The following is a 26547-nucleotide window of genomic DNA, read 5'->3' on the forward strand; positions in this document are numbered from 1 at the left end:
CCCAGTGCTATTGTTTCCAAATCGTGGTCTGCTGTGTGAAGCGACTGCTTCTGTGCCTGGCTCCCTGGCTAAAGTTGAAGCCACCTGGGGGCTCTTGCATGTTACTCATGTTGGCATGCTCTGTGTTTTAGCACAGACAGCTTCCTACATCTGCATGGGCTGTGCGCTGCATCTCTATAGGGCTGCTGCCTGCCCCGCTGTTCATCAGGGCCCCGAGCACCAAATCGAGACCTGCATAGGCGAGCAGTATTGTGCCCTCCAGCTCCAGACAGGCATTGCCACGTCTATTTAGAGCTGCCCCTCACGCTGACCAGCCTCTCCCAAGCCCTTCGTCAGGTGGGTGAGGAGTGACTGAAAGTGCTTAGAATCAAGCCTCATTTCCTTGTTGCTTTCTTTTACTTAGTTTTTTTTTTTTTTTAAATAATATGCAGTAGGCCCTTCATGGTTATCCATTTAAAATACAGCAACGTGTACACGTCCCTCCCAAACTCCCTATCCCTTCACCTCATCCTTCCTCTACCCCAGCAACCACAAGTTCGTTCTCTAAGACTGTGAGTCTCTGTTTTGTAAGTAAGCTCATTTGTATAATTTCTCTTTAGATTCCGCATTTAAGGGATGTCATGCAACATTTCTCCTTCTCTGTCTGACTTCACTCGGTATGACAATCTCCAGGTCCATCCATGTTGTTGCAAATGGCATTATTTCGTTTTTTAATGGCTGAGTCATGTTCCCTTGTATATATATGTACCACATCTTCTTTATCCATTCCTCTGTGGATGGACATTTATCAAACCTCATTTTGTAATCAGGGATGCCAGATTCTAATTGTCCCCTACTGAAGGGGATCTCAGAAACAGGGCTGGGAGAGGGGAAAAAAAGAGGAAGAACACAGGCCTACGATGCAACTAAGGACTTTAATTGGAGGCAGCTCCTAATGGTTTTTCCAGGAGCTGAGGCGATTCTTGCTGGTGGCACAGGGATGGCTCAGACATCACCTGCTCCTCTTGGAGAGTTTCTGAATCAGTCTTCATGGTCCCTGTTCACCACCCTCTTCCTCCTGGAGACACTCTAGTGACCGTGCAGCCTCACACGCATGCAAGGGGCTGCCATCTATACAAATCAGGGTCTCCCAGGAACACACTTCTTCAACGCAAAATTGTTGAAGTGATGGTGATGACGATGTTGGTATCTCGTTGACATATTATTTCTTTGAGGGTCTGCATTCAGATCTGGAAGAGTGGAGGAAAATATTTATCCCGGGTAAAGGCTTTGAATTACATATGAATAAATGGTCTTGGTCATATCCTCCTTGGGATATTTGCATATTATTAGTGACTTAAAAAAAATATTCTGCTTGCTCAAGCTACAGATAACCTCAAATTGGGTTAAGGAATTGAGATCTTAGAATTTCTTTGTCACTTTAGCACAGCCTGTCTGGCCCTGACTCTGACGGATACACAATTACCATCTACTGAGTGCCGGAGTGGGGCTGTAGTCATTTATATACATCGCTTCATTTCATCTTCCTAACAGCCTGAAAAGCAGGTGGTATATTCTCATGATCCTCATTTTGCAGAGAAGACGCTGAAGCTCAGAGAGAGATTCAGAGACATGCACAGTAAGTAGCTGAGACTGAGCTCTGACTGGTGTGTAGGACTTAAGTCCGTCATCAGTTCAGTTCAGTTCAGTCGCTCAGTCGTGTCCAACCCCTTGCAACCCCATGAACCGCAGCATCAGGCTTCCCTGTCCGTCACCAACTCCTGGAGTTCACCCAAACTCATGTCCATTGAGTCAGTGATGCCATCCAACCATCTCATCCTCTGTCATCCCCTTCTCCTCCTGCCCCCAAACCCTCCCAGCATCAGGATCTTTTCCAATGAGTCAGCTCTTCTCATTAGGTGGCCAAAGTATTGGAGTTTCAGCCTCAACATCAGTCCTTCCAATGAACACCCAGGACTGATCTCCTTTAGGATGGACTGGTTGGATCTCCTTGCAGTCCAAGGGACTCTCAAGAGTCTTCTCCAATACCACAGTTCAAAAACATCAATTCTTTGGCGCTCAGCTTTCTTTATAGTCCAACTCTCACATCCATACATGACCACTGGAAAAACCATAACCTTGACTAGACGGACCTTTGTTGACAAAGTAATGTCTCTGCTTTTTAATATGCTATCTAGGTTGGTCATAACTTTCCTTCCAAGGAGTAAGTGTCTATTTAATAACTGATGTAGTTTTTAGCTGTGCTGTTATAGGTTTGAATAAAACAAAATCCCCTACCACACCCCCAAAAGACTTGAAAGAAATCTGAAATGACCCAGAGCAGAAGCTGGGTGGGGAGTCAGAAGTCCAGAGAAATGATTCTGTGTTATTACCAAAGCACCACCACACCCATGCGTGGAACCTACCGAAGGTCCGTGGGTGACGCTGTTGGCAGGCATTTTGACTGTGGGAGCTACCTGTGGTGGAAGACCCCTCATCAGGGCAGCAGCAACAAAAGATCCTTGACACCATGCTTTGGTGGGTGGTGGGAAGAGGAAAGGGCACTGCGGTGTCTGGTTCTGGGCCTCAATCCAGAAGCCCATTGTTATTTAAGCAATGGGTCATACTGGACTAGCCTCCCCCAAGATATCACGCCCCTCTTCTCTCCCAAATCTCCTGTAGCGCCAGCAGATCCATGCCCTCTTCTGCCCAAAAGTCACTTAACCATGGGAAGTACTGCTTCTGCTCTGCCAGTCTTTACCACGTGTGTGTGTGCTCAGTGGCTTTAGTCAGGTCCGACTCTTTGAGACCCCTCTGTCCATGGGGATTCTTCAGGCAAGAATACTGGAGTGGGTTGCCATGCCCTCCTCCAGGGGATCTTCCCGACCCAGGGAGGGAACCCTCGTGCTCCCGCACCCCCTGTATTGGCAGGCGAGTTCTTTACCACTAGCGCCACCTGGGAAGCCCAGTCTTTACCCCAGGGTCGCCTTATTGAAATCAGCAAATCTTAGAGTCTGGCCCAGTTCTCTGGACAAGGCTGTTTCCTAAATGAATAGAAGATTACAGCCAGAGAAAGCCAGTCCCTTCTCTGCCAGGACTTTTGGCAGCGCCCACAGGCCAGCCCATGCTTAGGGGTCAGATCTGTCTTTTGCTTTCTAGGTCTGTGCTCTTGGGTGGATTCTGTAATCTCTTTGAGCCTCACTTTCCTGCCTGGAAAACACTAGTGTTGAGTGGTACCCACCTTAAAGGAGTAAGTGATTAACTATGCACGGTGACCACTGGGGTGGCAGGTGCGTATAGATGCTGGCTCAGCACGCATTCTTTTTCCAGTCCCACTGGAATAGGTAACTTAGCTCAGCCTTGCTCCTTGAACTCTTGCTTCCATCACTCACTTGCTCAGTAGCTCTGAGTCCAGGCTCCCGTCTGTAATAGGAGGCACTTGGGCTGCACCTTCTCTCCAGGGATCCTTCTGGCTCTGATGACACAAGCTGCAAGCCCTTGTCTCAGTCCCAGCTTCTCCTTTCTTTCTCCCAGATGCCTGGTCATCTCCTGCCCTTGCTCCCTCTTCCCTCTGGCCAAAGCCCCACTCTGGGAATTTCCGTCTTGGTGGCTGTCTTTACTAACATCACACTGGCTTCATTTCCTGGCCTCACCCGTGGGCGCCGGCTCCCCACCCTTCCCAGCCAGCACCATCTCTCATCTGAATTATTGCAATGGCTTCCTGGCCTCTCCCAGCCCAGTCTCCATTAGTGTCAACACAGCTGAGAGTGTAAGTCCGATCGTGTCACCCCTCTGCTCCTTGGCTTCACGTGTGAGGTCGAGGAAATGCTGAAGTCCTTCTCTGGGACTTCCCTCAAAAATTCACAGTCTCACTGCTACCCCTGCGGTCTCCTCTCATCCTTCCTTTATCCAGCTGCACCCAGCACCCCACCACGACTGCTTTTGCACATGCTCCATGCTCCACCTTTGGCCTGCAACGCCCTTCCTTAGAGATCCGCAAGCTCACCCCTCCCTCCTTCAAGGCTGTGCTTAAAGGTCATCTTTCTGGTGAGGTCTTCTGGCCAAGTCACCTGAATTATTTACCCTATTTAAATGGCCCTCCCCCTCCCCTGGCAGTCCCTGTTCATTCTTCTGCAGAGCCCTTGGCGCATTCCAACACATCCTAGAGTTTATCTGCATGGGCTTTGTCTTCCCAGGAGAAATGCTGGCTGGGGTGGGGTGGGTGTGGTATTCCTTGCACTACCAATGACAGCCTCTAGATGGAAGCAGGAGCTAAAGAAAAGGGCCGTTGGTTTGCCCCCAAGTGGGCTGTGAACTTCAGGTCTCCCGTGACCCCACAGCAGTTCAACCAGAACGAGAAAGATCAGTGAGGTCAGAGGGGAAGACTCCTAGAGCTGGAGGAGCCCTTAGGGGTCATTCAACACAGGTGGGGAGATTGGGACCCAGGGAGAGAAACAGTGGGGTCATGGGAAGAGTAATGGCGTCTGCTTCCGGAGCAAAGTGGATAGGTGCCTAGGAGTGATGGAGATGTTGTCCTTTAAATACAGAAAAGTACTCTTCCTGCTCTCAGGCCCAACCTTTGAGCCCCTCTCACCTGCAGCTGGCAGAGCAGAGATGGGACTGTCTGTGATGTCACAGAGCCTGAGAACCAGGGAATGTTGGGGATAGAAGGGTTTGACTGGACCACAAAGTTAAAGAAGGGGGAGGACGTTTACTGACCCTCTGTCCCGTTGACCTTCCCTCGGTTCACGATGCCATGGCGTCTGCCCATGTTCATCAGGCTGGCTGGGGTGGTTCTGCCTCATGTAGCTCCTTCCTTGGAATAGGTTGCTGGGGCATGTTCTTCTCAGGGGGATTCTAGAGGCATGAGACAGCAAGCCCTACTGTGAAAACACATTTCTAAGCTTCTATTGGTATTCCATCTACTAGGTTTCCATTGGTTAAAGCAGGTCATATGATGAAGTTCAAAGTCAAGGGGGAGGAAAGGACACTTCACCCAAGAAGATTTGGCCAAGAAAGGTGAAGAACTGGCTAATAGTTTGCTGTGCCACAGGTAGATGTCTTTGCTGTACCCATTTTACAGATGAGGAAACTGAAGCACAAAATTTATTAGGTATTTTGGCTAAAGTGATACTGCTAGTAATTGGCAAATGAAGTGATCAGAGGTGGAATATTAAAAGGTTCAAATTGCTTTACAAGTGGGTTATACCATTTTAGTTCCTTCTCTGCTGGGGTGGCAGTGCTGCTGCTACTTCCCCTCCTGTCTTGGCCTCTGTGCTATCATGGCAGTAACCAATTTAACAAGAAATTTGCAAAATGTATATGAAGAACATTGAAAAATAGCCCTGAGAGACAAAAAAGTAGGTTTGAACAAATGAAAAGCCATTTGTATGTGGATGGGAGGAGTCAAAATTGTAGAGGTGTTCGTTCTTCCTATGTTAATTTATATTTATTTCCTAGGTTAATTTTAAAATTTAGTACTAGTTCCAGTTCAGTCGCTCAGTCGTGTCCGACTCTTTGCGACCCCATGAATCGCAGCACACCAGGCCTCCCTGTCCCTCACCAACTCCCAGAGTTCACTCAGACTCACGTCCATCGAGTCAGTGATGCCATCCAGCCATCTCATCCTCTGTTGTCCCCTTCTCCTCCCGCCCCCCAATCCCTCCCAGCATCAGAGTCTTTTCCAATGAGTCAGCTCTTCGCATGAGGTAGCCAAAGTATTGGAGTTTCAGCTTTAGCATCATTCCTTCCAAAGAACACCCAGGGCTGATCTCCTTTAGAATGGATTGGTTGGATCTTGCAGTCCAAGGGACTCTCAGGAGTCTTCTCCAACACCACAGTTCAAAAGCATCAATTCTTTGGTGCTCAGCTTTCTTTATAGTCCAACTCTCACATCCATACATGAGCACAGGAAAAACCATAGCCTTGACTAGACGGACCTTTGTTGGCAAAGTAATGTCTCTGCTTTTCAATATGCTATCTAGGTTGGTCATAACTTTTCTTGCAAGAAGTAAGCGTCTTTTTAAAATTTAGTACAGTCACAATAAAATATCAATTCTTTCTTTCTTTTTTTGGCTGCACTGCACAGCATGTGGGGGTCTTAGTTCCCCAACCAGGGATCAAACTTGTGTCCCTTGCTTGGGAAGCACAGTCCTAACCACTGGACCGCCAGACAAATCCCCCAAAATATCAATGTTTTTTTTAAATGGATCTAGACAAATAGATACTAATGTTTATATTTTAAAAAAATGGAGGAATGTGGGGAGGGAGATGGGAGGGAGGTTCAAAAGGGAGGGGATATATGTATACCTTTGGCTGATTCATGTTGAGGTTTGACAGAAAAAATTCTGTAAAGCAATTATCCTTCAACTAAAAAATAAACTTAAAAAAATGGAGGAATAAGACGAGGTGGTACCAGACCGACTTACAGTGGAATAAAATAGAAATTTCAGAAAGAAAGCAAAATACATATGAAATTTTTGTACATGAGGATAAAGGAGTCATCGCAAATGATTGGGCCAAAGATGGTCTTTGAAATAAACGTCCAAAAAGATATGGATCCATACCTAATATATATAATGATAAATGTGAAACGGAACAAGGATCTAGATGTAAGAAATAAAGGCCCACAACATGTAACAAACATGGATGAACTCCTCTATAAACTGGATGTACGGGTAAGGGGGAGGGGAGAGAGGAGGTACACAGTCCTGTGACGTCACCAAAGACTTTAATTGGAGGCAGCTCCTCCCAAGTGGCTTTTTGGGGTCTGAAGTGACTCTTGTTGGCGGCACAGCGTTGGCTCAGACATCTTCTCCTCCTGGAAGGGAGTTTCCGAATCAGTCTTCATGGCCCCGGTGCACCACCCTCTTTCTCCTGAAAACTCTCCGCAGCTGCGCAGGCTCCCAGACCTGCGAGGGGGTTGCCGTCTAGAATGATCAGGGCCTCCCGATGAGGCATGGTTGGTACGGCCAGTGATCCTGGGAGTAGCGGCTGAGCCTTCTCTTGTGAAACCCTCTTTTGGAAACTTGTAAATTTACATCTGAAAGGAGAAAGGGAAGAACACTGAGCGAAGACTCTGCTTTGGGCCTGGATGGACTGTTGCGGTCACCTCCATCCCTGTTCAGGATCAGATTCTGGAATAGTCTGTAAGTCATGTGCCCCCCGCCCCCCCACCTCCACTCCCGGTCTGGGACGTGTTGGTACTCTTATCGGAGCATGAAGTGACAGCAGTTTGTCTTGTGAAATGCACTGGCCTAGAAAATAGAAGAACTGGGCCCAGCCTGGTTCTGACATTACCACCTCTCTCTGCTGAGCTTACCCACTCCACTGTTCTTACCTGGAGAATCCCAGGGACGGCGGAACCTGGTGGGCTGCCGTCTATGGGGTCGCACGGAGTCTAGCACGACTGAAGCGACTTAGCAGCAGCAGCAGCTGCTGAGCTTTGGGAAAGCCCCTTCCCACTAGGGACTGAAGCCTCCTCTATACAATCAGAGATGGGCTTTTAAACTATGCACCATGGAGCCCTGTGGGGGGAGGGGAGCTAGTGGGGCACCCAGACACTCATGCCCAATTCAAGCACAGCAGGACCTCTTTGATTTTTTATAGAAATTGGACTTTGAGATTTTGGTTGCAAGGAAGGTTTAGCTGTTATGAGAATTTTGTTTGTTTGTTTCAAATGTGGAATCTTATTTATCTTACATATATATGATATGTAATTGATGTCCTTTTTAATTCCGTGTATTTTATTAAATGCATATAAATACATTACTCCAAGAAGGGGTTGGTAGCCTTTTCGTTGTTGTTTTGACTGTGCCCCGTGGCATGTGCGTGGCATGTGGGATCTTAGTTTCCTGACCAGGGATCAAATCTGTGCCCCCTTCGTTGGAAGTGTGGAGTCTTAACCACTAGACTGCCAGGGAAGTCCCTGTTGCGAATCCCTCTGAAGTGACTGGGCTGGAGGACCTTTACCTCTCAACAGCCAGCCTCATGGGGTGGTTGTGAGCTATGTGAGGTCACCCGCGCACAGCGTCGGTGCCCATCAAGGGAGCCACATTTCTTCTTCCTGGATATGGCTACAGTCCAGGACTCAGAGGCATCCTCCTCCACCTGGAGACTCTCAGTGCACAGGCGTTTTTTGGCGTGTTTATCTGCTATGAATCTGGTTGAGTTTGGAGGAATGACACTCATGTAGGCCCTGCCCTCCTGGAACTTACCATCTGGAGGCTGAAGCAGACATTACGCGAACACTCACACACTGTACACATGTAAGACATTGCCACGGGGACTTAGAAGGAAAGTATGGATGTGTATTCTTTCCTCTCAGGGCTCCTGCTCCTCATGTAATTCCCAGCTCGGAGGATCATACAGGCAGGTCTTTCTCTGGGCTCTGTCTGGTGTGTTCTAGAATGTGACTGCAGCATCCTAAAGGGAGGAGTCCTGCCACTTCTGTCATCCCACTGAGTTCAGTATCGAACTCGGGTTTGGACATGAGGACAAGGCTCCCTACCCAAGAGGTTCCCGGTCAGCGTTAGGGCCCCGGTTTCGAACTCACCATACTCACTGCTGCTGAAACAAGAAGTTGTCTTTTCTGAGGGGAGCGTGGCTTTCCCCATACTCATGCAGGGTGCTGCATCACTGTGCTTGAGGCTTTGTCTGTTGAGCTCATCCTTCTGCACACCTGGCAATGGTAATTCCACGTGGTCATGTGGGGTGCTCAGAGGAGGTCACAGAGGCCAAAGTGTTTTGTCAACTCTGGAGCGCACACATGGACCGGCGGCGATACTTATGGAATGAGGTGTACCTGAATCAGCATGGCTAGTCTTCTAAGTTCTCCCCCCTCATAAGCAGGTACTGGATTCAAAATATGTATTTCTTTACAAGCATAAAGTTTACTTTTCCCCATTTATAAGTATAATTCATATACATTATACAAAAGCTTAGGAAATATTGAAGAATATGAAGTAGGAAAAAAATGCCCCAAACACCACTTCCCTCAGATATGATCACAGTTCCAGGGTTTGCCTATGGATGTTTTTAACAGAGTTGGACCATAAAGAAGGCTGAGCACTGAAGAATTGATGCTTTTGAACTGTGGTGCTGGAGAAGACTCTTGACAGTCCCTTGGACAGCAAGGTGATCAAACCAGTCAATTCTAAAGGAAATAAGCCCTGAATATTCATTGGAAGGACTGATGCTGAAGCTGAAGCTCCAGTACTTTGGCTACCTGATGCAAAGAGCTGACTCATTGGAGAAGACCCTGATGCTAGGAAAGCTTGAGGGCAAGAGGAGAAGGGGGCAACAGAGGATGAGATGGTTGGATGGCATCACCAACTGCATGGACATGAGTTTGAGCAAAATCTGGGAGATGGTGAAGGACAGGGAAGCCTGGTGTGCTGCAGTTCATGGGGTGGCAGAGTCGGACACAACTTAATGACTGAGCAACAACAATTTTTACATAGTCCATCACATCCTATATGTTATGCATGCTTTTACTTTCTGCGTATCATAAGCTGTTTTCTTATGTCGGTAAGCTTTAAAAACAATGGTTGCATAATATTCTATGGATAATTCAGGATTCATTTAACCAATATTCTATTTTTGGGTGTTTAGACTATTTTCAAATTTCTCTACCATAAACACCACTGTGATGCACATTGTATATAAGACTTTGTTTATATACTCCTAGATTCTTGTGTAACACAGTCTTGTCAACAGACTAAGCAGTGTTCTGTAATAAACAGCTCTGTTCTTTTCTAGCTGCCTACCTTGAACAAATTGCTTCATCTCTCTCTGCCTCTGTTTTCAGAACTGCAAAATAATACATTCATTCTGGATAATCAGATCCACTTCTTAGAGTTATTATGGGACTTAAATAAGACCACTTTTCTAGTGTTTAAGTTCTGAAACAGTCAGGGACTTACCTGGTCACAGCTGGGTCCCTGTGCCTAGACAGTGCCTTGCATCTAACAGGGGCTCAGTACTTACTATCATCTTGGAAAAAGGAGCTGACGCTTTTAAGATTCTTCTTTTTTATCATGAAATTATTTGGCTGGTCAAAACCCAATGGAATAAAATACATGGGAAACCCTGAATGAACTTTTTGGCCAATCCCATGTTCCCAGGGGAAATGTTTTAAAGGCTCCTAGGTATGGATTTCTGGCAAAATATGCCATGAGAATTTTTTTCCTGCCATTGAACTGCCACGTCTCCAGTAGGACCATGCCACCACTCACCACTCAGCTGTGTGTTAGTCCTAGCTTTGCCTGATCTTGACAATAATGCATATTGTTTTGGGTCTGAAATTGCTGATTTTGACCCCCAGTCTTCTCCACTATCATCTTTTGTCCTGGATCATTAAGAAGGATATAATTACAAACTGAAGGCCAGGATGCCTTCTTTCTCTCTTCCCTCTTATACCTGATAGTCTTGGAAACTGTGTGTTCCATATGCCTTGGCTAAAGGTGAAAAATAATATGTAACAGACTTTGCATGAGCAAGAAATACACTTTTGTTTTGTAAACCATTGAGATTTAAAGGCATGTTTGTTGCAGCAGCAGAGCCTGTCTTCTCCTGACCAATACCTTATACTATAGTCTTCATTTGTTGACTTTTGTTGAATTCCTACTCTGTGCAAGCCCTGTGCTTTTTGCTTCTATACATTCCCTCTTTTAACCCTCCAAGTGATTCTGAAAAGCAATAATACAGTATAAGGATCCCTGTTTTACAGGTAAGGACACAAGCTTGGAGTGAGAGGGTACTTGACTTGTCCAGTTCTGTAGCAGAGCTGATTGAATTTAACCTCAGCCCCAAAGGCAGGGCTCTTTCTGTTGATTTGTTTATAAAAAACAAACTTTTATAAAAAATCATAAAAAAACTTTATAAAAAAATTAAATTTATTTATTTTTAATTGAAGGATAATTGCTTTACAATATTCTGTTGGTTTCTGCCAAACTTCAACATGAATCAGTCATAGATATACCTAAGGCAGGGTTCTTAAGCACTATCTTTATAGTCTTTAGACAAGTGATTCTCAAACTATGATATACATTCAGGTTTCCCTGAGGTCATATTAAAATAAGGGTTCTGACTTGGCAGGTCTGGAGTAGGGTCTGAAAGTTCAGTTCTAACAAACTCCCTGGAATGCTGATGTTGCTAGTCCAAGTATCCCACTGTAAGTATCAAGATTTTAAGCTCTATTGTTTATCAGTTTTGTTACTTAGCCGGTCAGTCTTCACCTCATTTTAGGTTGACATTATTCACTCAAAAGCTGAAGGAAATCTGAGGGCATCCCAGCAAGAGGGGGATGAGCAATATGAGGTCTCCCGAGGCCGGGCAGGGCATTCTTGCCTGGTACCTACCATGCTTCAACAGCTGAAGCTCTTGGGTTTGATTGGGGATCTTGGCGTCATCTGCAGCATCAGGTTTCTCACAGCATTTGCAGCATGAAGAGAAGATCTTCGAGGCCAGGTTTTGGTGAGCTGCTAATATGAAGAAAAAGGAATGGGGGCCCTTGGGATCCAGGGCCTGAATTCCAGATGCCCCGTTGGAAATTCACTGTGATGGCAGGGAGCAGGGGGGTCATATAGGCTCAGCCTCCCCCAAGGTATAATAGTCTTCTCCTTTCCCCAATCTTTTGTAGCTCCCCCATGGAGCTACAGTGGGGAGTGTAGTGGTTCTCTTAAAGTCATTTCCCCTGTTTTATACAAAATTTTCTTACCCATGGAAAGGAGTTTAAGCCTCTATTCTTTCAGCATTGCTTGCAGGGCTGCCTTTTTGAATCAGCTGATCTTTGAGCCCAGTTTCTTGGGCAGGGCTGTTTCCTAAATAAACATAAGACTGAGGATGAAAAATGCTCATGCTCCAGGTCGGACGTCACTGCAGCAAAATGCTGGGCCATGCAGAGATGCACAGAAACGTGTTTGCAGACCTGTATTCTATTCTGTTTCTAGGTGTGGGTTCCTTAACTTTCTCGAGCCTCACTTTTATCCTGTGGGAAATGGGAATTGCAGTGCCTGCTTTGCAAATGGAAAGGTTTGCTGCTGCTGCTAAGTCACTACACTCGTGTCCGACTCTGTGCGACCCCATAGACGTCCGCCCACCAGGCTCCCCCGTCCCTGGGATTCTCCAGGCAAGAACACTGGAGTGGGTTGCCATTTCCTTCTCCAATGCATGAAAGTGAAAAGTGAAAGTGAAGTTACTCAGTCGTGTACGACTCTTAGCGACCCCATGGAGTGCAGCCTACCAGGCTCCTCCATCCATGGGATTTTCCAGGCGAGAGTACTAGAGTGAGGTGCCATTGCCTTCTCCGATGGAAAGGTTTAAACATACACAAAGTGACCTCTGTGGCGCTGGGTACTCAAAGTGCCTAGTCAATGGTCATTCCCTTCATGTAGCTCGTTGGCTACAAAACTGTTCTGCTGGTCTGGGTCGCAGGAGAACATGGTGATGAAGCACACTCTTACCAACTTGCTGTGTGGCTTTGAGTAAGTCCTTGCTTCTCTCTTTGTCTCAGGCTCCTCACCAGTAATAAGAGGAAGTTAGGTTGCATGATCACTTGAAGCATCTTCCTAGTTTGGACAGTCCAGAAAAAGGCCTTGTTTTCATCCCAAAGTTCTTTCATTGTGTACCAACTTTTCCAGGTTTCTGGATGCTTCCTGTTCTCCTTTCCCTTTCAGTGGTAAAACCCCCTTGTAGAAAATTCTTCTCATGGTATTGGTTAGATGTCCCTCACAATACTCAATTCAGTAGATGAGTTGTCTCATTCGTAGGCATTTCTGTCTCACTTTCTCCACTGTGATACCAAACAAGCCACCCTGAATTATGGCAATAGCTTTCTATTAGTAAAGTGAAAGTGAAAGTTGCTCAGTTGTGTGTGACTCTTTGCGACCCCATGGACTATACAGTCTAAGGAATTCTCCAGGCCAGAATACTGGAGTGGGTAGCCTTTCCCTTCTCCAGGGGATCTTCCTAATCCAGGAATCGAATCCAGGTCTCCTGCATTGCAGGTGGATTCTCTACCAGCTGAGCCACAACTGACTTCTTAATAATGAATACAAAAATCTTTAACTTCCTGCACATAAGCTATTCAATATGTTGATAGCATCCTTTATATATTGTGGCTAGATACCCTCAGCAGACTAAACACATACAGATGTCTCCACTATGTGGGATCCTTGGACCAAGAAGGGTACTTTCTGGGCCCATCTAGACTCCAGTGTTCTTGCCTGGAGAATCCCAGGGACGGCGGAGCCTGGTGGGCTGCTGTCTATGGGGTCGCACAGAGTCTGACACAACTGAAGCGACTTAGCAGCAGCAGCAGCCTCAATCTCTGATAGTCCTTTGGATCTGCTGCCAATTGAGTTTTCTGTCATAATTTGAGCTGTGACGTATTTCACTGACTCTTTAATGAATTTGTTTTATTTTCTTAGGATTTATAAACAAATGGACGTTAATATGAGGCAATCAGATCTTTTGTTTTGGAGATGCATCATTTAGCAAATACGCTTGCCATTAATACAGATTCTTCTGCTGCTTGCTGTAGTTTCAGTTCTCTTCATCTACTTATATAAACTCTTGCTTCATGGGGTTTTTCTCTGTTCTAGATTACCTCATGTATGTGAGTGTAGAAGGCAGTGCTTCATAGGAGGGAATGGAGGCTTTAAGTCTAGCCAGCCACCCCCTCCCCCCGCCACCCCCCACCACCCCACCAGGCAGCCCTGGGATCTAATGGTTGGAGGTCTGTTAGACTGGTGGTCAGTTTGTAGGAAGGGAATTGCTAAAGTTTTGCCTTGGGTATCTCCAAACCTTCATAAGCACATGTCTATCTTGTTAAAGGGGCTTCCCTGGTGGCTCAGAGGTTAAAGCATCTATGAATGGTCACTTTTCTCAGCCTGTATTCTGGAATTAGTGATTTCCAGGGCATAGATCATATGAACTCTTTAAGGTTCTCCTTGGCCAAGAAATTCAAGATGCCATGCAAAGTATAAACTCTTGACTAACTGTAGTGTATTCTTTTGGGCTTCCCTGGTAGCTCAGCTGATAAAAGAATCTGCCTGCAATGCAGGAGACCCTGGTTTGATTCCTGGGTTGGGAAGATCCCCTGGAGAAGGGATAGGATACCCACTTCAGTATTCTTGGGCTTCCCTGGTGGCTTAGATGGTAAAGAATTTGCTTGCAATTGGAGAGACCTGGGTTCAATCCCTGGGTTGGGAAGATCCCCTGGAGGAGGGCATGGCAACAGACTCTAGTATTCTTGCCTTGAAAATCCCCACGGACAGAGGAGCCTGGCGGGCCACAGTCTATGGGGTTGCAGAGAGTCAGACATGACTGAGCTACTAAGCAGAGCACAGTGTATTCTTTCCTGTTTCTCATGGTCTCATCTATATGAAATTGCCGCCTTTTTCCAGAAAAACTCTTGCTTTGTATATATAGTCTCATTCAATGTACTCTGATGTGTTTATCTTAATGACAAAAATTTTGCTAGATGACTTAAAATGACAATGTCCATTATGGCAAACTTTCAGTGTCAAAAATAATAGATTCAAGAGGCACAGTAGAAAAGAGAGAAGACAAAAACTCAGATACTTAATAGAAGGCTTCTTTGATTGATATACTCTGACCCCAGAAAGAAGAAAAAAAATCTTACTCCTTCTCAAACCTGAAACTTGCTTCATTTCATCTCTCACTCTTCCTCCACGAAGCATTATCTTTGTGCACATGTTAATAGTGCACAAAGAGTCGTGTCCGACTTTGCAACCCCATGGACTGTTGCCCGCCAGGCTCCTCTGTCCATGGAATTCTCCAGGCAAGAAGACGAGTGGGTTGCCATGCCTTCCTCCAGGGGATCTTCCTGACCCAGGGATCGAACCCAGGTCTTCTGCAGTTTGGGCAGATTCTTTACTGTCTGAGCCACCAGGAGAGCCCAGGTTTATCTTTATCACCCACTTAAACTTCTCTTGTTCCTTTCCCTAACTGCTTACATAAACTTTCTTTATGGGGCATTTCTATAGAAACGAACAGTCAACATTGCACAATATTCCTCTAAAACTCCTGTACAAGAAGGTGGGTCCATAGAGGTTGAATTTAAAATCTGATGAGAGCTGAGTTGAGGAGAAATATTTAGAATCATGCCAAATTTCAGAACAGAAAGTTGCAGTCCAGTTCAGGGTTCTGTTATTCAGCTACTATTGCCCTGAATTATCACACTTGTATCAGTTAGTTCACTTAATTGTTAACCTTCAACATGGGGGACGGAGAAGGCACTGGCGACCCTCTCCAGTACTCTTGACTGGAAAATCCCATAGACGGAGGAGCCTGGTGGAGCACTGGAGTGGGGTGCCATTGCCTTCTCCGCCCAGGTGACACTAATGGTAGAAAACTCGCCTGCCAATGCAGGAGACATAAGAAATGCAGGTTCGATTGCTGGGTTGGGAAAGTCCCCTGAAGAAGGAAATGGCTACCCACTCCAGTATTCTTTCCTGGAGACTCCCATGGACAGAGGAGCCTGGTGGGCTACAGTTCATGAAGTCACAAAGAATTGGACACAACTGAAGCAACTTAGCACACATGCATAATTCCTAAAAGAGTCAAGGGCTTGAGAAGTGTAGAAACAGAAAATATGCCACATAAAATTATTTCAGAAGCTATTAAAAAAAGAATAAAAACTTTTCTCTTAAGGGAAAGGTAGTTTGGACAAAGATTCAGAATTGCAAACAAAACCAAGATGAATCAATAGGAGGCTGAACAAACTTCAGGACATTCTGGGGTAAACCGACAGCTTAAGGGAAACTTTTCTTTTCTTCTTGCAAAGGACTTAGACCTGAAATGTGGACTTCGAGACAATAAATTGGAATGAGAAATGTCAATTTAGATCTCTAAGTTATTTTCAAATAGTCCTAAAATATTAACTAGAAATCAAAATGACTTAAGACCTCCTAGATAAAACAGTTGGTTTCTGAAATAAAAACAGGACCAAAATTTCCTCTGTTCTTAGGGAATATGGATTCTATGGATGAAGATACTTGCATATACTTTGAGCAGAAAGACCATTAGAAGAACTCATGTTCCATTATGGCCAAAGGTCAAATGTCCAGACTTGTCTAGTGATGCCGTTCTAAGGAGCCTTAGCACTCAACACCTGCCTGTCCTTCCTCTAAACTTGCAAATAAAGTTGATGAAAGTGGACAATGATACTGCTTGATTGGTGACATGGTTTATTTCTTGTAGGAACATCAGTCTTCAATGCTAACTGCGACTGTTTTTCTTTTTTGATGACTACATGGACCTTTCCAAGTGTCCAGTTCCCCAGTAACCTCCGTGGACTTACACAGTGTTGGAAAGGAAAAAACGTCTTTATGGAGTTATCAATACCCTAGACTTTTGAGGACAGTGAGCCCTCCAAAGGAGGTGGACAGCACAAAGTGCTCATTTTCCTTCACGTTTACTGACATAGTACAAAACAGCTCACACCCTGCTGCTGCTGCTAAGTCACTTCAGTCATTTCTGACTCTGTGCGACCCCATAGATGGCAGCCCACCAGGCTCCCCTGTCCCTGGGATTCTCCAGGCAAGAACACTGGAGTGGGTTGCCATTTCCTTCTCCAATGCATGAAAGTGAAAAGTGAAAGTGAAGTCGCTCAGTCGTGTCCAACTCCTAGCGACCCCATGGAATGCAGCCCACCAGGCTCCTCCAGCCATGGGATTTTCCAGGCAAGAATACTGGAGTGGGTTGCCATTGCCTTCTCTGCTCACACCCTAGGGCACAAACCACCAATTGAAAATCCATAGCTCACAGGTTTGAATTGTCTTAGTCATCCATTGCCTCTTGTCCAGAGAGTTGAATACTTCTATGCAGCAACTGGCCCGATATATGGTTCTGCAGATAATTTAAGGACAGAAACAAGAAGACATCAGGCTGGTTGATGCTCAAACTGAACACCAGATCCCTGTAAGTGGAAAACTGGAACTGTGTCTTTAAGGAAAGTCAGTAACAGTGGTGAAGATCTGTACAATCCCCAAGAGTATCTCCTGCAATTTTGGTTTGCTGCTGCTGCTGCTAAGTCGCTTCAGTCGTGTCTGACTCTGTGCGACCCCATAGATGGCAGCCCACCAGGCTCCCCCATCCCTGGGATTCTCCAGGCAAGAACACTGGAGTGGGTTGCCATTTCCTTCTCCAATGCATGAAGTGAAAAGTGAAAGTGAAGTCGCTCAGTCATGTCCGACTCTTAGCGACCCCATAGACGGCAGCCTACCAGGCTCCTCTGCCCATGGAATTTTCCAGGCAAGAGTACTGGAGTGGGTTGCCATTGCCTTCTCCGGCAATTTTGGTTTAGGAAGGGCCAAAAGGGGGAGTTCCTACACTTCTAAGTGAAGACCAATCGCTCTGTAACCTTGATAACAGATAATCACCAGGACCTGTTTAAAGCCTTCAATCTGTTAATGAACTTTTACCTCAATGACCATTCTCCTGAAAGTAACAGACAGTAGTTAACACTTTCATGGCCGATGGTCTGCCATCCCTAGGCACTCCTGCCTCTGAAATACCACAAACTCAGCGCCTTCACAAACCCTTAAGACACCAGCCATTAGTTTTGCTCGGAGACTTTGTCATCAAAGCGTAGGTCTCCCTTGTGTAACTAAAGTCAGATTTTGTTCCACACACTGAATGGAACAAAATGGAAATCTCTTCTTCTAAAGCAGCTTATACATACCCAGTGTCTTGAGGATCTCTCCGTAGTAGCAGCACAGCAAAAATTTTCAAATATAAGTTTATCTGAATCTAGTACTGATGATTTTCATATTTTTACTCCCCAGCAGTTCACTGAGGAGACAGGTAGAACCACTTTCTCCTCTAAGTGTTTATAACTAAGAGTTTTGAACTTTTGAACCCTCTTCAGAAATGGAGAGGATCTTAGGAAGGGCAGTGTAGCAATTACAAGCACATTTTTGGGGATATAATTCCTAAGGACTCACTACTTATTAGCTATGAAATTTAAAAGAATATAACTCTCCTGAACCTCTGTTTTCATATCTGTAAGCTGGGAATGATAATAGTATCTACCCTTGAATGTGGTCTTGAGGATTGAATAGTAATGGGAGGTGCTTAGCACAGCTGTCTGGCACATTGGAAAGGCTCAGTAATTGTAAAAGCTGATTCTGATGAAAATGTGGGCTTGATTTGGCTCGGTGGGCTGGGTGTGGTGTTTCTTGCACTGCCAATGCCCTCCTCTAGATGGAAGCAGGAGCTAAAGAAAAGGGCCATCAGGTTACCCACCCCGCCACCCCCACCCCTCCCTGCTGTGACTGTGAACTTCAGGTCTCCAGTGACCCTGGAGCACTTTGACCAGAACAGGAAAGATTGATGAGGTCACACTTCTGTGTGATGAGGAGGACTTCTGGAGCTGGAGGAGCCCTTGGTGGGGGGTGGGGGGGGGGGTCATTCAACACAGGTGGGGAGGCTGGGACCCAGAGCAGTGGGATCAAGGTAAGAGAGATGGCCTCTGCTTCCTGGAGCAAAGTGAAAAGGCGTGATGGAGACGATGTCCCTTTAAATAGAGAAAAAATGCCCCTCCTGCTCTAAGACCTAACTCTTGAGCCTCACTCACCTGCAGCTGGCAGAGCAGAGATGGGGCTGTCTGTGATGTCACAGAGCCTGGGAACCAGGGAATGTTGGGGACAGAGGGGTTTGGCTGATGGTCAGTGCAGGAAGGGCGAAGGGTGTCTGCTGATCCTCTCGTGGTCCTTCCCTCGTCCACAATGCCATGTCCTTCGGGCACTTGGGATGGAAGTCTTGGTGCCTCTTGTGAAGGCTTCTTGAGGATGGCTGGGCAGAAGGGGGCAGTAGAGCACTGGATGCAGAAGACCTGGGTCCAGGTTCTGTCTCATACCCAGCTGGGGGGTAACCTCAGGCAAATGTACTTTGCATCTCGGTTTTAAAATGGCAATAATTATTATTATTTAATTGGAAATTATAGTTTTAGGATTAAATGGGATCAGGCAAACCTTTAACACGGTGCCTAGGTATAGTAAACATTCAAGAAATGGTTGTTGTTAATGATAGGTGCAAAAATAAAGTGGCATTCTCTTCCCAATCTATCTTCTAGGAAAAGGCATATTTTACATTTGAGCCCTTTGGGGGGCACTCTCAATTCCTTTATTTGGAACAACCAAGTTCTATTTAGGGAAGCCAAATTAGGTTGAAATGTTCTCAATCAGTGCTATCTTTTGATGCTTCTGGAAGCCACCTGAAACAAAAGGAACAGAAAGGAGCAAAGATTCCGCCCAGTTTTTGGTGTCCTGGTGGAGGGTGGCTAGATGTTGTTGTGGGAGTGGGAGGTGCCCTAACCGAAACAGACTTTTAAACCTCATTTGTAAAGAAATCCTCCTAAGTGTAGTAATGTTGACGGTTCTCAACTCTGGCTGTAAAGTGAGATTCATCTGAGATATTTTTAAAATGTAGAAACACCCTGGGGCTTAATTCCAGATAAATTAGAATCCTGGTTGGGGGTGGGGAGGGCTGGAGCAGTGGGTGGACCCTGGCATAAGTATTTTTAAAAAGCTTTCCAGGTGATTCTCATATGTAATCAAGACTGAGAACTACTAAATTACGTTGTTTATTATACACGTAAGTGGTGATTCTTGCAAAGGCTGCAGAAGTTTTAAAAATGTCAAGCTTGGGAATTCCCTGGTGATCAGGTAGTTAAGACACTGAGCTTTCATTGCACGGGTTGCGGGTTCAGTCTCCAGCGAGGAACTAAGATCTCACCCGCTGTGCAGAGTGGCCAAAAGAACAATGCCACGCCCAGTGCCCACTTTATAGGCCAATAAAATCACTATTTCTGGGCAATGGGAATTTTAAAAACTCCCCAGATAATTTCTCCCCACCACCCTTTAAAAAATTGAGATATAATTGACATATAAGTTTATGTAAGTTTGAGATGTACAACAGTGTTTGTACATTTTGTATCAAATATATGGTTTGATATATTTATCTACCACAATATGATTACTAGGATGGTGTTAGCTAACACATTTATCACTTCACATAATTATTTCCTTTTCCTGTTGAGAACAATTAAGATGTAGCCTCTTACCAACCTTGAGATTTATAATATAGTATGACTTTAAAGTTGCAGCCAGCATCGAAACTACTGACTTACAGAACAAATATTAAAAACCTAACTTTTGTTGATGCTTGTATAAATGTATCTTTTAGCTTTTCAAGGACAGTATTATTGATGGGGTCAAAAGGATTATTTTTAAAATAGCTTAGAAATGAAGACAGTATACTCTGGAAACCTCTGTTAGATGAAAATTTTATGAAAATTTTAAGGATACTAATGTTAGAGATATGTGAGAAGTATTTGAATGAAATCATTTCAGAAAACGGGAGAATGAGAATAGCAGTATTTCCAAGTTAATAGATTTTATATTATATGCCACTGTATACAAACATCCTATATTGAATCCTTGTATTGAATTAGGCAAAAATTTCATTTGGGTTTTTCCATAAGACATTAAATAAATGCCTGGTTTTTTCACTCATAGCACTAAATGTTTATATATTCGAGTTGCCCAAAAGACTTAAAAAAATCTTTGCATGGAGAAATTGGGAGATTGTCTTCTGTTTGGGATGGTTTATCGTTCAAGAATATATGGTATGGTTGCTTGTTTCCTCTTGGATCTGAGATAGGAGTCTAATCAGCAGGCTCCTGTACTACTTCCTAGTCCAGGAAGAGAATAATGAACTCTTGAACTAAGGCAATGGCCTAAGATGAATGGGTGGATTTTGAACCTGATGATTCCAGAGGGTGTGGGCTCTGGAGTTGGGCTGCCTGCATGAGAAGCCTGCCATGGTAACTTACCCCTCTCATCCTCAGTTCTTTTACCTTTAAAATGGGAATTATAAGAGTGTTCATGTGAGTACCGCCTTAGACCATTCATGGAATGTTGTAAGTATATAGTTGTTCCTCTGTATCTGAGGGAGGATTGTCTCCAGGACACCCAAGGGTACCAAATCTGAGGATGCTGAAGTCCTTATATAAAATGGTGTGCTGCTGCTACTGCTAAGTCGATTCAGTCGTGTCCGACTCTGTGCAACCCCAGAGACGGCAGCCCACCAGGCTCCCCGGTCCCTGGGATTCTCCAGGCAAGAACACTGGAGTGGGTTGCCATTTCCTTTTCTAATTCGTGAAAGTGAAAAGTGAAAGTGAAGTCACTTGGTAGTGTCTGACTCTTATCGACCCCCATGGACTGTAGCCTTCCAGGCTCCTCCGTCCATGGGATATTCCAGGCAAGAGTACTGGAGTGGGGTGCCATTGCCTTCTCCAAAAATGGTGTAGTATTTGCATATAATCTAAACACATCCTCCTGTATACTTTAAATCATTTCTAGATTACTTGTAATACCCAACACAATGTAAATGCCATGTAAATAGTTGCTAGAGAGTGACAAATTCAAGTTTTGCTTTTTGGAACTTTCCAGATTTTTTCTTTTTCTCTTTTTCTATTATGGTTGCTTGAATCTGTGGATGTGAAACCCTTGGATATGGAAGGCCAACTGTAGTGCCTGGTAGAGAAGAAGCATTCAATAAATGTGGCCTGTTTTTATTATTATTGGATATGGAGAGTGAAGGTTGAGTCTGGGCTGATGGTGTCACAGCTGTGGATGTGGAATTAGAGAATTCAGGAAGACTATATTTTGGATAAGGATAAATTTAGGTTTTAAAACTTTATTTTGAAATAATTACAAATTCCCAGGAAGTTGCAAAGAAAAGAGCATAGTTTCCATGAATCCTTTACTCAGACTCGTCCAATGTTAACATCTAGTATTACTAATGATACCAAAACCGGGAAATTAACATTGGTGCAATCCACTAAGCTCATTTGATGTTCACCAGTTTTGTATATACTCATACGTGTATGTATGTATACGGCTATGGCTAAGTCACTTCAGTCGTGTCCGACTCTGTGCAACCCCATAGACAGCAGCCCACCAGGCTTCCGCCCGTGGGATTTTCCAGGCAAGAGTCCTGGAGTGGGGTGCCATTGCCTTCTCCAATGTATGTATACAGCTGCATGCAATTTTACCACATGCGGCTTCATGTAACTGCCACCACAACCAAGACATAACTACCATCACGACCAAGTTCCTTTGTGCTGCTGCTTTATAGACACGATACTCCCTCTCCCCACCATCTCTAACTCCTGGAAACAATTGATCTGTGCCCCATTTCTAGAATTATGTCATTTCATGAGTTTTCACAAATGGAAACACAGAGTATGCATGTATCTTTGTTAGTTTTTTTTTCACTCAGCATAATTTCCTTGAGATTCATCTAAGTTTTGGCGTGTATCAATAGTTTATTCCTTTTCATTGCTGACTCATAATGCGCAGTGTGAATGTGCCACAGTTTGTTTAAGCAGTCACCAACTGAGAAACATTTGAGTGGTTTCTAGTTCTTGGCCATTACAAGTGAAACTACTGTCAACATTCATCAACTAGTTTCCGGGTGAAGGTAAGTTTTTTTACTTCTGTGGGGTAAATGCCCAAGAGCACAATTTCTGGATTGTATGGTCAATCCATTTTTAGTTCTGCAAGTAAGTGTCCAATTGGTACCAGCTTACCCGAGTTGGTCCCCAAACAAGGGTCATCCTGCCTCCAATAGAATGAGACTGATTTGAGTTCAGAAGCAAAGGAAAGGCCCCCTTGCCACCATACCTCAGGCATGGCATGTAGGATCTTAGTTCCCTGAACAGGGATCAAATGAGTGCTGGTGCTTCCTGCAGTGGAAGCATGGGTTTTTAGCCACCGAGCCACCAGGAAAGTCTGTGAAAGTTTTATTCTTGGATCAAAGAATGCCTGCACTTCCACTTCAGGGGGTGCAGGTCCCATCCCGATCAGGGAACTAAAATCCTGCATGCCATGGTGGCCAAAAAATAAACAACAACAGCAATAACAACAACAGCAGAGGTGCCAGCTCCCGCTTGGGAGTCCATGCTCTCTGCGTGCCCCTCAGGCCATAAGGACGCGCTGCTTTGTAGGGAATCGCTCATCTGTGGGGGGAGGGTCAAGCACAGCTTTACTGCGCATGCTCCAGAGCGCGGCACCAGGCACAGCCTCTCTGCGCACGGCTCATAGCCGCCATCTTGAATTGCAGTGCCGTGTGCAGTCCTAATAAACGCGGCCCCGAGCTGCAGTGTCGGGTGCCGCCATGGTTTCTCACTAAGAACTCTGCTGTGAAGTGCCCGGTGGAGGCCTCTGTTAGTGGTAGCCTGTGAGAAAGTAAAGCTCCATGAAGCGCAAAGGAAAAGGAAAAAAGGTTAGATTTTATTTTGTTACCCAGATTCTATTTTTATTTCTTGGGAATTGTGTATGGGCTTTGCTGGTGACCAAATGATTTTCCAGAGAGACTGTGTCAGTTTATATTTCTCGCCTCTTCTCCAGGTTTTTTTTTTTTTTTTTCCCCACTTTTTAAATTTTAGCCATTCTAATAGGTGTGACCTGGTATCTCATTGTGCTTTTAATGTTCATTTTCTTAATAGCTACTAATGTTGAACATCTTTTCACATGCTTGTTAGTCACCCACATATCCTCTTTGGTGAAATGTCTTCATGTTCTTTACCCACTTTCTGATTGGATTATTTTTTAAAATTCAGTTTTTAAAGTGATAGCTTATTGAGATATAATTCATATGCTACAAAATTTGTTCTTCTATGATGTACAAGTCAGTAGTTTCAGTATGTTCACAGAACTGGGCAACATTGTCTAATTTTCAATATTTGCATCACCCCGAAAGGAAACTCCATACCCATGAGCAGTCACTCTCCATCCCTCCTACTTTGCAGCCCTTGGCAACCGCTAATCTGCTTTCTGTCTCTCTGGATTTACCTATCCAGGACATTTCATATAAATTAAATCATATAATGTGATTTATCTTCTTAAGGTTCGTCCAGGTTGTGACATGTATCAGTTCCTCATTTCTTTGTGTTGTCAAATAATATTCCATTGTAAGGATATACCACATTTGTTTACTTGTCTATTGATGACATTTTGGTTGTCTCCAATTTTTCGCTCTATGGAAAATATTGCCACGAATATATGCAGGTTATTTTTTTCTGTGGACATGTGTTTTCTTTTCTCTTGGATATATATACCTGGAAGTGAATTTGTTGAATCATATAGTAAATTAGTTTTAACCTTTTAGAAATAGCCAAACTGTTTCCAAAGTGGTACTACTCTCAGCAGTGTATGAAGATTTCATTTGCTTTATATTCTCAACACACTTGTTATTGTCTTTTTTTTTATTTTAACCATCTTAGTGAGTATAAATAGTATCTCATTGTAGTTTTGATTTGTGTCCTAATGACTAACCATATTGAGCATCTTTTCATGTATGTATTGGCCATTTGTATATCTTGTTTGTAGATATGTCTGTTAAGCCCCTTTACCCATTTAAAAACTGGATTGCCTTTTTATGGTTGAATTTTAAGAGCTATTTACATATCCTGGATATTAGACCATTGTCAGATATATGGTTGGCAAATATTTCTTGCATTCTGTTGATTGTCTTTTCACATTCTTGATGGTGTCCTTTGAAGCACAAAATTTTAAATTTTGATAAAGTTCACTTAACCAGTTTTTTTGTTGCTTATTTTTTTTTAATATAAATTTTTTTATTTTAATTGGAGGTTAATTACTTTACAATATTGTATTGGTTTTGCCATACATCAACATGAATCTGCCATGGGTATACACGTATTCCCCATCCTGAACCCCCCTCCCACTTCCCTGTACCATCCCTCTGGGTCATCCCAGTGCAACAGCCCTGAGCATCCTGTATCGTACATCGAACCTGGACTGGCAATTCATTTCATATATGATATTATACATGTTTCAATGCCATTCTCCCAAATCATCCCACCCTCTCCCTCTCCCACAGAGTCCAAAAGACTGTTCTATACATCTGTGTCTCTTTTGCTGTCTCACATATAGGGTTATCATTACCGTCTTTCTAAATTCCATATATATGTGTTAGTATACTGTATTGGTGTTTTTCTTTCTGGCTTACTTCACTCTGTATAATAGGCTCCAGTTTCATCCACCTCATTAGAACTCATTCAAATGTATTCTTTTTAATGGCTGAGTAATACTCCATTGTGTATATGTACCACAGCTTGCTTATCCATTCATCTGCTGATGGACGTCTAGGTTGCTTCCATGTCCTGGCTATTATAAACAGTGCTGCGATGAACATTGGGGTACACGTGTCTCTTTCAATTCTGGTTTCCTCGGTGCGTATGCCCAGTAGTGGGATTGCTGGGTCATAAGGCAGTTCTATTTCCAGTTTTTTAAGGAATCTCCACACTGTTCTCCATAGTGGCTGTACTGGTTTGCATTCCCACCAACAGTGTAAGAGGGTTCCCTTTTCTCCACACCCTCTCCAGCATTTGTAGACTTTTGGATTGCAGCCGTTCTGACTGGTGTGAAATGGTACCTCATTGTGGTTTTGATTTGCATTTCTCTGATAATGAGTGATGTTGAGCATCTTTTCATGTGTTTGTTAGCCATCTATATGTCTTCATTTTATGTTTTTGATGTCATATTTAATCAATTACCTAACCTAAGGTCATAAGGATTTACTCGCATATTTTCTTCTAAGAATTGTATAGTTTTAACTCTTACATGTAGATCTTTGATCCATTTTGAGTCTTAGTTAGATGTTACCCACTCTGTAATGCCTACGGAAAGTTGACAATCTCCCTTTAATAACAAAAAGAAAATGGCACCCTCAGAGTTTTTGCAGGTGACAGCATCATACCAGAATCTCAGCCCGTTATTTTGTTTTTATTCAACTTTTTATGTTGACTTATCCTCTTATGGTACATTTGTTTTAGTGTAAAATAATGAGATGGCTTAAAGAAAAATATAAAGGAATACTAGATAATAGGCAGATCCAACAATGATATTTGAATAAATGGAGTCTAGGAAATACTGATTTGATGTACATCATGATGTCTGTGGCCTATATAATAAATATTAAGAACTGGATTTATGTTTATTTTCTAAGCATCTTGTAGAAGGGCATCATTTTAGATGTAAACTCATCTCTTGCCCATACTATTTGAGCCCAAAATTGGGCTTATTCTTTCAAAATATTTGGGCTTCTCAATTTCCAGGAATCTCAACCCCTAGACTTCCTTCAAAGCCCCAAGGTGATGGTCACAAATAAAATCCTTTTGTGGCTCTTACATAATTGTTACTTTGGAACCTTTTGGAAAAATCCTCCTCTGTAATCTCACATTCTAAAAATAGGCTTGACTTTTGTATTGCTTCTAAATAAAAACATATTTTTCGATTACACTGGGGACAAAGAAAAAAAATTTCCAGTATCGCTTTGAGACTTGTGGGAAAACGGAGAGACTCAAAGTTTCACTGTTCTCGGTGAAGGTCTTGGCACTGAAATTTTGTCATGTTGGCTGACTTCTGAGTGCAGTGGGGGTGGGGATGGAGGAAGGGTAAACATTGTCACCAGTCATTTAATATGTCACTTATTACTCAGATCTGACAC

The 26547-nt window shown here is 43.9% G+C and overlaps 1 protein-coding gene across 1 annotated transcript; it reads right to left on the reverse strand.

The window, feature by feature from the left end:
- Positions 1–6298: 6298 nt before the first annotated feature.
- On the reverse strand, positions 6299–11532 carry TEX48 (testis expressed 48; the record flags this gene model as incomplete). Its single annotated transcript, XM_027550244.1, has 3 exons — positions 6299–7186; positions 8489–8659; positions 11247–11532. Coding segments are annotated over 3 exons (726 nt in total), but the record flags the coding sequence as incomplete, so codon positions are not given.
- Between the last annotated feature and the right edge of the window lie 15015 nt (positions 11533–26547).

Source organism: Bos indicus x Bos taurus, chromosome 8 (assembly GCF_003369695.1).
Source record: "Bos indicus x Bos taurus breed Angus x Brahman F1 hybrid chromosome 8, Bos_hybrid_MaternalHap_v2.0, whole genome shotgun sequence".
NCBI classification, from domain to species: Eukaryota; Metazoa; Chordata; class Mammalia; order Artiodactyla; family Bovidae; genus Bos; species Bos indicus x Bos taurus.